Genomic DNA, 17,558 nt, shown 5'->3' on the forward strand with positions numbered 1-17,558 from the left:
AGGGAAATACAAAAAGTGAAGACCAAAAAATATTGAATCCATTAAACTTTTTGTAGAGCAAGCATGAGGATGTTGAGACTGTCACCACTGTGATCCATGTTAAGGCAAAGGACATCTGATCATGAACTATCATTTGGAAATCTGCAGCATTGCAAGCACTTTACTGAGACCAAACGTACAATCCCAAAACTTGATCTAACAGCAGTTGATGAGACTGCAAGTTCCGCACCAAATCACACTTCAATATATACATATCAAACGCAGGCCCGGTTACCAACCACACATAAAATGCACTGTCCTGTATAATGGGACTTTTTCAATGTTGGCGATTGCTACCATTCCACATTTGGCCACTTTTCTGTCACTGAACGACTAACACATCTTAATACTTGTCCCATTGTCTATTACCAGTGAAGTTTTTCATACACAGATTTCACCAGAGGCAGGTATGGAGCAATTTCATTTGGCTCTGTGAACATACATGGTGGCACCTGAGGAGAAAATACATAACCTTCATAATCTCCGATTTTATAACTCGCAACATACAAAATGTAACAATGAAACTACAAGAAAACATGTTTTTATGGTCCACAATCTGAGATAGAACAATTAAACGTGAGTGGACTGGGGTATCTTTCGCCGTAAGTCTCTTGGGATGGGAGGTTTTGAAAGTGTGATTTTTGGATGTGAAGTGCTGACAAAAGAAAATCACATATCAGGAAACATTTACCATAGTCTGTTACATCCCCCCCCCCCCAGGTATTGTGCACTTGTGAGAGGGGGAATTATGGTATCCTGTACACAAAGAATAAAATTAGAAGGAAAAGTATAAATTTACAAAAAAAAAATATTTGAAGAGCCACTGTGGTCCCCCCAATAAACTGATGTAAAAAGTAAAGTGCTTCCCTGTGCACCATGCCATGAAGGCGTATAGGTGGTGTGGAGTTAGGGCCCCACACTTCCTTGATCTCGGCCGAAGGTGGGGGTGATGTGATCAGCACCACACCCCTAGCTGCCTTTACCCCCCAGAGTTTCCTCCAGGTACCCACTTTATACGAGGGTGGATGCCGGAGCCGCTTGAACAGGTGGAAAAAAAACAATAAAAAAATTAAAATTCATTGAAAAAAATATTTGGATTACACAATACTAAAAACAGAATAATAGGTGCCAATAAGTACCTTAGTCTAGCAGTAAGTAGGTTAATAATGTTTTGTTGTAGGTACTGTGAATAGAATGTGTGTTCTACTGAGCAAACTTTTTTTTATCTGCTAAATAGGGGTCAAACAGGGGCAGACACATTTCTTTTTTTTTTCTTTTTCTTTTTTTTTTTTTTACAAAAAGGGAAATTTCGATATTTTAATATTTTTTTGCAGATTTTTCAAAAATCCCCAAAAGAATAGTTTCTTACAGAATGGTGTTTTGTGGTGCATAAATTCAAGTAAGCAGGTTACATAGCCGTTGCATGAATCAATAACCTACTTACGAATAGATAGCGAGACTGCTTTCTTGCTATTGCCTAATACACATTAATATTTTTTTGCATAAACTATGGAACAATTTTCAACATTCACTTGCCTCTGTGCATAAAATGGCCATTGAAGGAACAAACATTAAGAAGATGAAATCCAAGATAGGTCTTTGATGCAAGTTACATACTTTTAAAGAAACTAAAGTGTAATTTATATTTGTACAAACATGGTTAAACTTAATTTGTTTGTATAAAATTAAAAATGATTATTGCAAATGATTCTCTACCACCAAAACAATCTGTTGTGCCTGTGTTACAGATGACAATACATGCAAATTGTGATGAGTGAAAAATTCAGTCCACAGTTGATGTACTTAATTCCACACACATGTCACTTGTGTTGGTGTTTCAATTAATTTATTATTTATTAGGGCTGAATCAATACTGATACAGATTCTTGACATTTGTAATATTGAAGAAGTTGTTCGAAATATAGATAATGCATTGATGCCTTAAAATATTCAAGAATATTAAAATACTTGTTATGTTATGTAATCACAAAATTCAGTTTTCACAAAATTGGTGCAAAATAAAAAGGAACTTGCTATTTGGAACAATTTCCAGGATAATTACACTCAGTGAAACGCCTTGTGAAACTCCAAAATGCTAGAAATGTATCAGCCAGCATCAGTAAATAAATTGCAACTGAACTATTTTTTTTTCTTTTAGATTGGATGCTGAAGTTGTGCTTTGTTCTTGGTTTTGCAACTGGAATTTCTTATTTTGCATTTCAACTGTAGTATGTCATTTTTCTACATCTATATATATCACTTACCTTAATATCCTGAACTTTGCTTTCCCTTGATGTATATTCTCTCAATATAAAGTTAGTTTCGAATTCATGATAAATCCTTGTATCATTAACTCTTATCATAACATTATCCACACGGAGAAAATATCTCAACAGCACAAAGAAACTTGACGGCATCACTCTCTGCAATGAAAGAATATACATAGTGCCATAAAATAGCTGTCATTAATGTATTACTAAAAACAAATTGAGTCATCGTACTGCACTAACATCCAGCAATTAAGCCTAATGTACACTTCTTCCAACAGGACTACAATTGAAGTGGTTGAAATGCTTGGAATACAAAAACCAACAATAAATTAAAACATACAGCTCCCTGGAATAAAGTAAAATGAACTCTGTGTTTTTACAAAAAATAAAAAATAAAAAAAAGTTGGTGTAGAAAGCTTAATATGTTGTATGCTGACCTATCACAACACATGCTATAAAGCAATGCTTCTCATGTGACAGGCCGTGGTCTGGTACAGAGCCTCGCATCAATTAGTATACCTGGCCATGAAAGATTCATTACATCCAGCATTTGGCAATTAATTTGATATTTGTCAACAGGCCTAGTCAAAATAGAACAATTACTCTTTATGATTAAGCAATAATTTATTTATTAATAGATAATTTTAAGGTTACATAATAGCTAATGTAAAAGTTTTTAAAAATTAGAAAGGCATTTACGGATAAAATTGTTGTTAGGATCAGTGGACTGACTTTAAAAAAAACATTGCTGGGCCATGCTCTAACTAAGGTTGAGAACCACTGCTATACAGGGTGTTGGCAGACTTAGCACCACATTTTCAAGCTGTTGCTGTAAAAATTCCATTCTTGTAACAGAGCTCTGGATTGATTTGATTTGGTGTTTAAGTACACTTTATGCACAGTAAGGCTAATCAAGAGTGGACCTATAGTTTAAAGTGGGATCCAAACCACTATGTGCCTCCACAGGGTGTCAAATAGGGATGGCCAAATCTGGATTTTTTAAAATCTGGAATCCGGATAGTAAAAATAGAGAATCCGGATTTCAGAGGGAACCCGGATTTCTGAGGGGATCCGGATTATGAATTTAACCCATCCTGGCTCACGCTTATTTTAAATAATAAGTTCAATATTATGTAAATAAGTCTACTGAAAATGTTTGCAGGTAATTTCAAACAGAGAGAGAGAAATAGTTGGCTAACTGAAAAGCTATGAGATAAGTGTTATTGCAGCAGTATTGTAAATCTACAGCAGTTTTTTGTTTTGGCCAAACATGCCCATATTGCTCGATGGCAATAGCAGTTGCACAAAAGTAGGATTTTGATAGATTGACAAGTTCGCGCTTTAGTTTCTGACGCCAAAACAATATAATCATTTTCATCTGCTTCTTTGGAGCTCAAACTGGAATAGTATACAATAACGAAAAAAAAGTCATATTTCCTTCTGCTTTTGACCAAACTTTTCTTGCAGTCATGTCATACATACAAAAAACATTCAGTATCTACCATATTACTAAGTGCAGTCAGCTTTTATTTTGACCAGGTGGGCACGAACCAAATGCTGATAAATTAGTGTTGGCATATATAAAGTTTACGAGTTTCAAACTCATATTCTCTCACCCTCTCCTGTATTTGTTTCGTACTTTCTCTTTGCTGACGTCGGGACGCCCTTAACGCACAATGCGAAGACAACCTTGTGTTCTGACATCACTGGGGAGTACTTTCATTGTTAGGCTAAATGCCTAAGTTGTTGGGTTCGGCTTCTTAGGTTTAGTTCTTCTCTTCTCTTCTCTTCTCTCTCTCTCTCTCTCTCTCTCTCTCTCAACATGCACACATCACACAAGTTATTCGTTCGCCAAATCTTCTGATTAAAATTCACTCTATCCACTCTAATCTAGAAAAAAGTTGAGAAACAACTCCATGTCGTCACCTGTTCTGAAGGCTCTTGTCTATCATTCCTTCATTCCTATCATTCCTGTGTCAATCAAGGACACCCTCCCCTCTCCTGAGATTTCTAGAAATACTTCATGAAATTCGATTTGTGAAATTGTAGTGATATTTTACAACAAAATATATTGGTTTCTGTAACTTACAGGCCACAAGTTGCAGCAATTATTATTATTTGAAATAGGGTTACATTGAAGTTTATTTTACACTGATTTAACTATAAAAAACAACTTTTTGTCCTGCAAGAATTGATGTTAAGTGTAGTTATGCAAATTATATGCAGATATACAGAATATGGAAATTTCAAATGTATGTATTTTTAAAAAAAGAAAAGTAGTAGAAGTAATGATAATAATATGAAAGTAATAGCAGTAATAATAATAATAAAAGTTTCTATGACTCTGTCTCCCCTGAGAAAAAATCAGGCGGGTGCCCTTGGTGTCAATCTTGATATAACCACCCTATTTCTCTCATTTAGGTGTCCCTTCTCTGATGCCCTTCAATTGCTCACTGTGTACTTCGATTTATACAGGGGTTATTATACCTAGAAGAAATTTAACATAGCCCATACTTTGTTAGGTGAACGACAGATTATATTAATTGATTTGATTTATTTGTTTTATTTAACTTTGCTTTTCTTCCACTTTTGGCTAATTACCACAATATAAGGATGAATTGTGATAAGATGAAGTAGACGAAGTGACAACCTCAAACACACATAGGCAGATCACAAAATATGCTACACGTAGGATTGTACTGGCTGAGAGTTCAGATGCCCGAGTCTACTATTAGATTAAATATTATAGATACTAAAGTTTAGACTTTAATTAAAAACTAACCAGTATACCTACAAAAAAACGAGTTATATCAAAATTTAGCTTATTCAATTCTGCGTTAATCTATGCTAACCATTTTTTTTTTCGAGTAGACCTTCTATTTTTTATCATGTTAACAAAAAAAGGACCAGTTTTTTCTTTGTTTTGCAAACAATTGCCCTCTTTGAAATTCTGTAAATCAAAAATGGTTTGTCCAATTGTTGTGAAATTTTAGTACAATGCAAGCAGAAAGGTTTTAAACACAATTCTTAATTTCAAGTTTTGTCAAAAAACAATTTTCTTCAATTTTGCGAAACAACTTAGTATTGGCTAGCCCTATAAATACAATAGGGTCAATCCATATGCAGTCATACGACATGGTTGCTTGACCATTTTTAAAAAAAATTATTTTTTGTGTGGTGTGAGCCTCATATGTTGACAGTTCAGAACCACTGTTATTTTATTTTTACTATCACCGATTTGAAGATGGCGGGCATTTTTTTATCATGGTGCGCGTCATTTTCTCCATTCGTAAGAATCAGCGGCAACTTTTTTATCTCGGCTCTGGTAAGTCCTACGACAATGAAACAAAATCTGTGATGTTAAGCACATTATAGGCTACAATTATATTTCTGTGTAATTTTCCAAATATTATTCCTTCATAATAAATTTTAAGGTCAAAATTGTGTATTTTAATTGCTCAAAATGACATTTTTCGACTTTTTTTTTTACGGGGAAGACAGTTTGTTTGACACTTGAATAATAAAAAGAATGCCCACCATCTTCAAATCAGTGATAGTAAAAATAACAAAACAGTAGTTCTGAACTGTCAACATATGAGGCTCACACCACACAAAAAATAAACTTTTTTAAAAATGGTCAAGCAACCATGTTGTATGACTTCATATGGATTGACCCAATATTGATCTTGTTTTGAAGCTCTTTGCATCTCCTTTTAAAATCTATTATCCTTGTCAATTCACATTGCGAAACAGATATTATACAGATTTTTATTCAGCGGAACAGATTTTAACAGAGCTCTGGAAAAGTTTTCAGCAGCTGCATGATATCCTGCAGCATGTTTCTCAAATGTGTATCACATTAGGCATTTCCGTGATGCATCAGCGGAGTGATGTGTATATATTTCAATGTCTTTGGAATTGGCATTGCTACTAAGAAAACCCTTGACTATACAAGTGAATATGAATTTCTCTCAATATTGCAAGCGATTTTTTAAGGTGATTATTAATCTAGACACGATGTTTAAAAAATATCACCAATAAGTATTTACAGAATCCCATGTATTCCTTATGGGAAATCAACTTCAAGTTACAGCTAATCAAATGGGAATTTCGACATTTTCTATGACTAAGAAATAGTTCAAATGCATCCTTTTTCCATCAATGTACTTTTCCACATCACTGGATGTTTGATATTCCCGAGAGAACGAATAAAATAATGATCCCGTAAGCATAATGTATTTCTACTTGCCTCCTATGGCCATCCTGGCAAACCTGATGGTGAATAAAAGAGCTAAATTCCACCTTAAATATAGCTAAAGCTGACTTTCAAGGAGCTAAATTAACGAAGGCTGGATAAAGTGCCTCCTATGGTAATTTTAGGTGTCAGAGGGGTGGGGGCACTACTATTACCGTTAACTTTAAAGTGATGACAACTTATCCTTAGTTTCCACATCCTTAGTTTTCACCGTCTAGATGTGCTAGCATCACCCATCTCAATAATCCAACGATGGTCGTATGAAATTGAAATAAAGGATTCCCGGATAAAAATATTGCCATCTTCACTTCAGCCATGGCGCTATATAAAAGTAGCCGGGTAGGTAAGAGGATGTGGAACAACGCAGCTAATATAAGAATATCACGTCACTTGCAAAATGTATACTCATGGCAAAAATTGGTCTATGTGGGCCGGAGCATATTGGGGCAGGGGCGGGTGCCACAGATCACAGCCAAACGAGTTAACGAAAGAGCCAGATCTGGCTCCAAATGAGCTAAGTTCGCAACAGTGATCCCCAGCTGTCTCAGAGAGAAGGACCTCGGAAAAATTGTTACTCTTTCCCATAAGACGGTAAAAATTCCATGCAGTCACCTTCTTATGTGATTTCTTGTCCCTGATGAAACAAATAAGTATGTGAAACACTGGAAACAAAGTATTGCAATATATGTGCTGTGCATATGCATTATAAATCCTCTGCTGACATAAACTATTTCAGTCTGAACTCTCTTAGTGCTTAGTATTACATACTTACAATTTTAACTGTGCATACTGCAACCCCATGGTCATGCAACTCATCTTCAAAGAGCGTTATATCATCGTAAAAAAGGATTTTCTCCTTTTGCTTGAGTTTCTCTATGTCAATCCGATCTTCTGTTTCTGTAACCTTTATTTCACCATGTAAGCTTCCTTTGTACGTTGTTGTGAATGTCCAATCAAATGGCTTGACCACCTCGTCAAGCTGCTCAGATTCTGGCCTGAAGAAAGTTACAAAAAAAAAAGGTGTTAACATGACCATAAATTTTCGGACTAAGGCCATATACTCAGTTACAAAATTATCAACATCAAGAGCTCAGAATATATGATTCACCATGGAGAAAATAATACATATCAATTGCACACTGTATAATTTGCATGATCTATGGGAGAAGTACAGGCACTCACCTAGTTTCCTTCCAGGCATCAGCACAGGCTATTTTCATGGGAAGCTTTTCGCTTGTAACATCCTTCAAGGCATCCAATGCATTGAATTCTATTCCATAGCCGTTAGAATTCTGCACTGAAAGTACATTATTGGGAAATACCATTTCTGGGATTTGCGGCAGCTGCAATTTGTGATTGTAACTGAAAGGAAAACATTTACCACATAACATAAATACATTTTTAAATTAATTCATTGCTGTTTATACAATTTTTTCAATCTTCATGTATAAACATCACTGCTTCAAAGTTCTTATGGTAAAAGAAAACAACAGATTATGTAATAAGTATTTCTTGAAGCTTTTCTGGCAGCTAATGATGAAGTTTTCTCGGGATATCAGCCAAGCGATTTCTGGATAGGCTTCCAAGCTTTAGAGAGCTAACGTCACTCTCACCTTCATGGACATTAGCTCTCGAAAGCTCGGAAGCCTATCCGGAAATCACCTGGCTGATATCTCAAGAAAACTTCTACGTTATGTAATGTCAAAGGTATCCAAATCTTGATTTACTAAATGAACTCTTCGACTTTAGTAATGGGTCAGATTAATCGATATCGGCTGATATAAGCATAATCGACAATAATTTTACCAATTTAATACATCTATAAATATCTTATAATTTAGTGCAACATTTGGACTTTTTTTATATGTTATGGATATGAATATATAATCTACATATTCTAGTTTTTTTCTTTTCTTTAAAGTAAATGTCTAAATATGCAGCAGCTTGTGCATTGTCGTTATCTGGTAATGGAGCAATTTTACAATACCAGACACTTTCCCAATTTCTTTCATATTTAGCATACTAAATAATTTAGGCCTCATAATCACGAATCTGCAGTTAAAATTTGGCGCTCACATGTAGAACTTGCAAAATAAGCAGGTCCGTGATCGCAACAGACATCCTCGATTTCTCAAAAAAAAACAAAAAAAAAAACATTGTTTATCACAAGATTTTGTGTTTTGAATACTTAAAGAACGAAATATATATTCCTGATACTACTACGAACCCGAAATTTTAACTATGTTAGCCTAACCTAACTGTGTATGGTTTGTGGGGCTACCCATGCATCGTTTGAGGGGTGTAAGGCTAATTGCGACCACGGACCATCAAAAAATGTCATTTTCATAGCACTTGAGTGACAAACTTTGCGATAAACATTGGTTTTCTTGAGAAATCGAGGGTGTTGGTTGCGATCACGGAACCGCTTATTTTACAAGTTCTACACGTGAGCACCAAATTTTAGCTGCAGATTCGTGATTACGAGGCCTACATTATTGAGTATGCGAAATATGAAAGAAATTGGGGAAGTGTCCGGTATTGTAAAATCATAACCTGGTAACATACATTTATTAAGGAGACCATTGGTCCATTCAACTTCAAGGACCATTTGGAATTTTATATCAGATTGGTAGAATAGGTTATTAGTATCAGTAAATTTTATATCCGTATCAGCCAAAATTTCATATCGGTCCACCCTACTACTACGTGTATATTATTTACATATAAAGTAACAAATATAACCACACACATTAAACATGATTCAAAAGTTAAAATAATAAATTATACTTCTGAAAGAACAATTAACTGATTCACCTCTATATGTACACAGTTTGTTCAACTTACAAAAAATAATTAAAGAGGAATACATTTGTGGGAAAAATTTGAGAACGTTACATTAAACACAGCACTACCTAATTAGTTATCAGGTACAATGTCTAAATCAGATATCACCAAACTCCCTCGAGGCATAGAACTGCTTTAAACATTTGAAAATACAGAGCAATTCACCAAGGGTGGAATGACTTTTTTTTTTCATAATGTTTTGGTGCAAAAGATGGATGAGACAATAAAAGAAATATGTGTTATTAAAATCATATTTGATAAATTCAGCACTGGGCTACTATTCTGTGTTAGTACACTTAAATTCATCTTTATAGGTCTGGTAGTTATTGAGATAGCAATACTTGACATGACCGGCACATAAGTGTCATGTTTTTGTGTTTTCCTGATTTGAACCCTAAAATTCATTTATTGTTTGGTATCCAAATGATTGTAAATGTCATGGTTTAGTTGTGTACAAGACTGATTCTAATGTGCAGTATTGTTTCTCAAAATACTGACCAGGCTTGTCTGCCATCCATGTAGAGGTGCAATCATCAAGAAGCTGAGACATTGAAAAAGTTTCCCTCAATATGGCTGCCAAAACTTGCATGAGCAACTAAAAATATATCTGTGGGCTATTAGTAGCTTGTTATCAACTGTTTGGCAATCCCAGCTATAAATAGTACTTATTTACTAGTGCAAGGGTCATTTACAGTATACTTGCATGTTCAAATGTGGGGCAGAAGGTTTAATGCACAATAAAATAATTCATATTGTTCATACATTCCTTCACTTAACCCTACATATCGTGTTGTGCAGAAATTTTTCATATACAAGTAAAGAAAACTCACAAACACAATGGGCAAAGGTCTTTGTCTCTGTCATCAGCTACAGAAGAACACTTCTCAGAATCGGAACACTTGGACTGTAAAATGTGACTTCGTCTCACTTTAACAGTCCATGGACCAAATGACTGTTCCTCCACTTCACGAGGCAATCGGTCCATGTCAACCTCCTTGACATTAGACATCTTGCTTGCTTTGTCTCAACAACAGCTGTAAAAATAAGAGAAAACACATAATATTCCATGTCATGCAGAGAGATCCTACTTTCATAAGCCAGGTGCAAAGGTTTGTAACAGAGTGAGGAAAACATTTCAATGTTTATGAAGGAATGTGTAGTTTGAAGTAATGTGATGCAGCAATTGTGTAGAAAATTCATTCCGCAAAGGCAGACTGAAGGACTCACCATTCTTGCCTTCTATACAAATAAAACAGGAAAAAAGATAAATTAGCCTTTCTGTACATAAAGTGGACTTAAAAACAAACTCAGAAAACTTATTTTCATGGGTGAAACATATTTTGCACAACAAAATGGAATACATAAAGCATACCGATTTTAATTGTACAGTGAATGGAAAAGATAATAGTAGTGTGTTTTATCTGGGTTTCTACTAATATTGAAAAAAAATCTCCAACTATTGTAAATTTTCCAGGTAACTGGAGACCAACACTCATGGAAATTAAAGTGATTTTTTATCGAACCTATGTAATATACACTGCTGGACAATATAAACCGGACACTTGCATTTTTTGTGATAACACATAAATTCTGATTCGAAGGCTAACTAAATGTTGCAGAAATTATTGGGAATTAAAAAAAAAACTGAATATATTCAACAGAAAACAAATTAAAATTAACAACTTAGTGGCGTACCTAGGATTTTCAAAGGGGAAGGTACTTTTTACTTTTTTAGTAATTGCATTTCAGATGTCAAAAATTAAGGTGTCCATTTTTTTTTCTTGTCCAGCAGTATATAATGTGTTTCAGTGCAGGGAAACCACAAATAACAGATTTTTAATCTCAAAGAACAGGCCATGTAAGTAAGAAAAAAGAAAACTTCCTATCTTAAAGAACTTTCACCATCCTTTATCATAAAAAAACTGTCGCATGTACATTCAAATACAGAAAAAACACATGAAAAAGATAACATTGCCAAACTCAGCACTCCTAAAGTAAGAACAATGTCGAAAATTGCTATCAGTGCAGGCACAGTTGGTCCTATGGCAAATAGTAGCAGTGGAACAATAAACAATGTCTCTACCTTTTCACAATTTTTCGCTAAAATTTCTACACAATTAGTAATGTTTTGTGAACATAACATGTAAAATTTCATGTAACATGAAACCGTGAGTCGACTGCCCTGGTGCACGTTCCCGTTTGAATCCCCACAGGACAATCCATATAATAGTGAGAGGCGGATATATGGCTAAATACATGCAAACGGATACTACTGAACTACAGAAGCTGCAACAGAATGCAATGTCCTTGCTGATTTCTCCCTTACTGTGTTGGCTTATGGGCTTCAAGTTTGAAGCGAGTACATTACTAATTCAATATTTTTATCAATTTGTCAATGTCAATTTTTATCAAATATACATGAGCAAAATAGCTTGTGCATGCATTCAGATGTTTTTCTTTAAAGCTGGAAACACTTGAGGTATGCAAAAGTAAAAGAATTGTGTGATCTCAGACAAGGAATTAAGCAAGCATGCACGTTTCCCATGGACAATGTATTTTCCGTTGACAAGCGACTAACTTTCGTACACTAGTGGGAATTAATGTAGATGTAAATTGGAACCTTAGTAGAATGCATTTAGGGACTTTATTCTAATGCTAAGATAACCAAACCTGGTCTGCTTAACCTAACTACGAAAGCATATATTGAACAAAATCTTAAGTAATCACTAGAACTTCACAGTATGTGTTAAGAGAAGGAAATTGAAATCAAACCATGTTAAAATCACATTCGTAGAATCATGAAATCACAATAAAACAAAAGGAACTTGGGCCCATTAACTTATTGTTGTTTCAGAGTTAATTTTATTCGCACACCTCTACTACAAAACCATGTACTCTCAGATGTAAAAAATCTGGACTAACCTTTGAAGCCTGCCGTCTCTCAACTGTTTTGCAAAGAAAGTATACTTGTGAAAAAAATATATATAAAGACGATTTTATTATTATTATTATAATAAGTCATGTGACTTCGGTGAACCACAAGGAAAACAGTGCACAAGCTGAACAATAGTTTCGTAAGTTTTAGTCCGCCTTTGATTAGACTTATTTTGTATCTTAATGTAAAACAATTACTATATATAGTAAATTTACTGATGTTGCTCTTGGTGCTAAATTCACTGGGTCTCCCTTATCACTAAAGCCCGGATTTCTATGTAATTACATATTTTTCCTTTATATGTACAAGCGTGGAATTAAAATATATTGACGAATTACGTCAGTAGAGATGTCACAGTGAAGTTTTATATTACATATTTTTACATATTTTACTAAATGTTACATATTCCTAAGATATGAAATATTTTTTACATAAAACAGTCCTTAAGAGGAAAATCCAATGAACTTTTGGCTTACTAGTTAAAAAAGTATCTTCTCACTTCCCCTCCCCATTTCCAGGTCTAAAAAAATATAAGGTAAAGGTAAAGTGTTCCCCTGTGCATAGCACCACGCCATGAAGGCGTATAGGGGGTGTGGGGGTAACGCCCCGCACTTTCTTGATCCGGTCGTGAGTGGGGGTGATGTGATCAGCATCACGCCCCTGACCGCCTTTACCCCCCAGGGTTTCCCCCAGGTACCCATGTTATTCGACGCTGGGTGGGCGCCGGGGCCGCTTCCACCGTTAGAAAAGTTCCCGGATTTGAACCGGCCGGGGATCGAACCCGGGACCTTGAGCATGGTAGTCAGACGCGTTACCGACTGAGCCACCGCGGCCACCGGTCTAAAAAAATATAGTAACTTAAAAGTGCGATTTGCCTTCGTTGTACGTACATAGCAGTTCGTTGATTCGCCGCATCGTAACAATTACATCAAGATTCGACAGTGTTTCAGTTTCCAGTTTCTAACATGGGGCGGCAAGCAACACACAGCGAACGAAGAGAACCAACAATGGAAGGCGACAAGTACAACGCTGAGAGGCACTTACCTTTCATCCGTACATTGTTGTGATCGTTTTGATTTTTGCAGCCGGCGGCGACAAATCTTGAATGAAGTATTGTTAACTCAACCGTAGAATTTCGTATATATATTTCGTCACCTTTTCATTTTAACCATTGGAGTTTTAAGAAGAGCTTGCCTCAGTATTTAAACAGTGTTTTAGCTGTAGAAAGCTGGAATGGCTCCGCCTACCTCCTCGTTATCTCAAAAGTTGCGATCTTGGATAGCAGTCGATGATGCATTTACTACGGATGGTAAAGTTATTTTTTGTCGAGTGTGCGATAAAAAAGTTGGGTGCACTATGAAGTCTCAATTAGATCAACATGTTCGCACTTCACTTCATGTGAAAAACAAACAACTACGGAGTGAAAAGAAGCAAGTTTTACTAACCCAGATGCAAGAGGATTCTTCATTCAGTGTGTTTTACAAGGAAATGTGCGAAGCAATGATTGCAGCAAACATCCCTTGGTATAAAATTCAAGTACCGAAGTTCCGGGATTTTCTGGAAAAATATTGTGGCCGTAAACTTCCTGACGAGTCAACCCTTCGAAAGCGATATCTTCCACATTCCTACAAAGAAACTTTAGAATCAATTAGGGCAGAAGTAGGCAGTTCCTATGTGTGGATTTCCATCGACGAAACAACTGATGCTTTGGGACGGTATGTAAGTAATTTCATTGTTGGAACGCTAATTGCTGATTCTCCATCTACACCACATCTCATTGCATGCAAAGTTCTAGAGCGTACTAATCATTCCACCATAGCACGATTTGTGAATGACAGTCTTAAATTGTTGTATCCGGATGGCATACAAGAAGAGAGAGTTCTTCTCATGTTCACAGACAGTGCGTCATACATGTTAAAAGCTGCTACGGCACTTAAAGTGTTTTATCCTAACTTGATCCACTTTACTTGCTTGGCACATGCTCTCCAACGCATTGCTGAGGAGGTGAGAGGCAATTTCCCGGAAGTCAACCAACTTATTTCTTCCACGAAAAAGGTGTTTCTGAAGGCACCACAATGTGTGCAAGTTTACAAGGAACAATTGCCAGGTGTACCACTTCCTCCGGAACCTATTCTTACTAGATGGGGCACTTGGATCCGGGCAAGTAAGTTTTACAACGAACATTTTGAAGAAGTGAAATCTGTGCTTGACTCATTTTCGGCGGACTCAGCTGTATCGGTACGCACTGCTCAAAATCTCTTCAAGGACAGCAAACTTGCTTGCGATATGGCATACATAAACAGCAATTTTGGTTGGATTGATACAAGCATAAAAAAACTTGAAACTGTTGGGCTTCCTCTCCTGGAAGCCATGGATATATATATGAGGATGCAAGAAAGAAACTGTCTGCTGTTGGAGGAGATGTGGGAGAGAAAGCTTGAAGAAAATTTGACGCAGTGACTGAAAGAAACCCAGGTTACATCAGCTTATTTACAGTGAGCCGCATTCTCAACGGTGAAACCCTCCCAATGATATTTCTCCCGACCACATTCACCTCCTGAAGTACGCTCCGGTTACTTCTTGTGACGTGGAGAGAAGTTTCTCTGCGTACAAGAACATATTATCTGATTGGCGACAAACCTTTACTTCTGAACATTTGGAAATGTACCTGGTAACATATTGTAAGTTACATAATTAAATACAGTGCCTGCCCCAAGATCAAAGGTAACCTGAATTTTTGTAAGTGCTTTTTGAGTGAAAAATTTGGGCAACGAAAATTTACTACTGAATGGTACCTGGTGACATTGTATATTAAATATTGAATATATTCAAATTGTGGTTAATATTTTTGATCTATAAGAACATAAAAAATACTTAATGTAAGCATTGTAATATTCTAACTTCAATTTTTGTAAGTCTTTTTGAAATAAACATATCCCTTTGTGAGGAAAAAATGTAACAAAAATAGGAAGTAATGTTTGGAATAAATATTTATATTACATATTTCATTATGAATTTACATATTTTTTACATATTTCAGACATTTTTATTACATATTTATGTACATATTTTAGGGGTTGATATTACATAAAAATCCGGGCTTTACTTATCACACAACGCAAGGACAACCTTGCATTCTGACGTCAGACGAAGAATACCACATTAGGTCTGTTAGGTTTTGGTTCTCTTAGCATAAATACACTGTAAATGTATTATTTATGCTAAGAGAACTAAACCTAACAACTTAGGCATTTACCCTAACAATGACAGTTTTTCCCAGTGACGTCAGAATGCAAAGTAGTCCACGCATTGTGTGATAAGGGAGACACATATTTCACTTCTGCGATTGTGAAATATGGGTTGTGCTGCTTCAAGCTAAGGAAAGATAGGTATGTATTTTATGTTTCCCCATAACACATCTCCGCGAGCTAAAAATAACACAAACATCATCTTCAAAAATCATGCACATTATTTCAATTTTTAGCGGGTGTACAAAGGGTCAAGGATACCATGAAATTTAATAGCGGACACAAAATGCAAAACTTCGTGCAAGTGGTCCCAGGTTCGATCTCGGTAAGAGTCTTCATACAAATGCTACTGAAAGTCAGGAAAACGTCTTACAAATCATTTATCAAAAAAATTGCATCTAATTATAAGTACAATTTTAAATACCACAAATTAGGGCTAGAATCAACTTGCAGTCCTTTTGGTATTTGTTTACTATCCTTCGGACACATTTATTTATTTTTACAGAAGAAACTACTTACCGTAATAAGTTCCTGTAGCATTGTCGAACATCGGGAAGGTGTTTTGTGTGATGTGGGAATGTTTCATAGCTGAAATTCATGTTCTTCGTTGAAAATTAATTCTCCGACGGAGAATAGCTAGCTCCACGAACCATTGGCGCATGGATAGGTTAGTTCTGTTAGGTTAGGAAACATAGTTAAAAATTTGGTGTCATGTTAATATCAGGATCTAGAAATTGGAAATAATTGCGAACCATTGGCACGTGGTTAGGTTAGTTCTGTTAGGTTAGGAAACATAGTTCAAATTTCATCAAAACAACGTTGATACACCTTCAGGAATGTTCCGCGAAGCAGATACGTAAGTACGAATGTCAAAAATTGACGAAACGAAAAAATTAGAGGTGTCCGAAGGATAGTAAATTTTTACCGTCCTTTTTTTCCTATCGGTGGTAAGTGATGGCGTTAACAACACTGCAGGCTCGTGTTTGCGTCCGCGTTGCGAATGCGTGTGCTTCGGGGTGGTGATTGGTTTTGTGCGTTCGTTGTGCGTGTGTATTATCAGAATGGCGTACGTCTGGTTGGAAGGCTTCTGGAACAGGAAGCGCTTGGCAATTACTTTCGGGACCAGACAAGTGGATAGCCCCACGAACCATTCACGTTAGCCCCAAAAACCATGCACGGGTAGCCCCACGAACCATTCACGGGGACGAGGTTAGGTTAGGTTCCACTAGCACTCCATTCATCGAAAAATTCCCTCCGTACGTTAAATTCCGCATATCCGGATAACAACGGTTTTCCTCGATTTCCTCCTACACGTTGTTTTTCCTCGCATCAGGACTACCTTTTTTTTAATTCCTTATACAATAAGCTTTCCAACAATATATGACACGCATTCCTTAGGAAAAGCGTCTAATATAGACTCTTACTCAAATTAGTTCTTAACACAGTCTACATTGAAGTTGTAGAATAGAAGATTTTAACGTACCTGTTCATTTCTAGAAAAGAAAATTAAAGGAGGTGCAATTTTGTACCTGTACTAAAAGTCCATTAGCGAAGTTGGTGGTGCTGATGGGCACAATCGATGAATCGAAAATATAAAATCGTTTATATCGATTACTTGAATATTTCGAGATAGTCGATCTTTTCTTCTCATCGAGTTTTCTCACAAACCCCAAAGAGCCAAGCTTTTCCGCTAGAGGCGCCACCCCTGTTGTGTCCTAAAGAATTTTGGTAGTGTCTGCTGCCACGTTCTTCTTCTGCTTGAATCTCAAAAGAGATGCGCGTGGCAGAAAACTCGTCTTTGTTTTATCGTGATTTCATCATGCTATGTATGCAATTAAGTCTGTAACACATACTGTGAAGTTGTAGCGATTACTTTCCTTTCACATAAATGTTTTAAGATTAGGTCCCTTAGCATTCTTCTAATTTGAATTTGAATTTTATTTTCTTCCGTTGACCCTTGATTAAAA

The 17,558-nt window shown here is 36.1% G+C and overlaps 1 protein-coding gene across 2 annotated transcripts; it reads right to left on the minus strand.

The window, feature by feature from the left end:
- Positions 1-6: 6 nt before the first annotated feature.
- LOC145989415 (TIP41-like protein) lies at positions 7-17,251 on the minus strand. 2 transcript variants are annotated; one of them, XM_083124759.1, is made up of 6 exons: positions 17,121-17,251; positions 10,239-10,442; positions 7,747-7,926; positions 7,337-7,559; positions 2,304-2,462; positions 7-491 (listed from the first exon to the last, which is right to left on the minus strand). In XM_083124759.1, exons 2-6 carry the CDS (start codon positions 10,415-10,417, stop codon positions 405-407), a joined length of 828 nt encoding a protein of 275 aa, XP_082980885.1. In that variant the 5' UTR covers positions 10,418-10,442; positions 17,121-17,251; the 3' UTR covers positions 7-404. The 2 variants fall into 2 exon arrangements, with proteins under 2 accessions (XP_082980885.1, XP_082980883.1); XM_083124757.1 differs by having other exon boundaries at positions 17,075-17,170.
- Between the last annotated feature and the right edge of the window lie 307 nt (positions 17,252-17,558).

Source organism: Lepisma saccharinum, chromosome 6 (assembly GCF_977018435.1).
Source record: "Lepisma saccharinum chromosome 6, izLepSacc3.1, whole genome shotgun sequence".
Taxonomy (NCBI): domain Eukaryota; kingdom Metazoa; phylum Arthropoda; class Insecta; order Zygentoma; family Lepismatidae; genus Lepisma; species Lepisma saccharinum.

Coding starts and splice junctions, on each gene's coding strand:
- LOC145989415 (XM_083124759.1), bottom strand. CDS start 10,417: ATGTCTAATGTCAAGGAGGTTGACATGGACCGATTGCCTCGTGAAGTG. Junction 2,463..7,336: donor CAGTATGCACAGTTAAAATT/GTAAGTATGTAA, acceptor CTTTCATTGCAG/AGAGTGATGCCGTCAAGTTT. Junction 492..2,303: donor GCAAAGTTCAGGATATTAAG/GTAAGTGATATA, acceptor TTTTCTCCTCAG/GTGCCACCATGTATGTTCAC.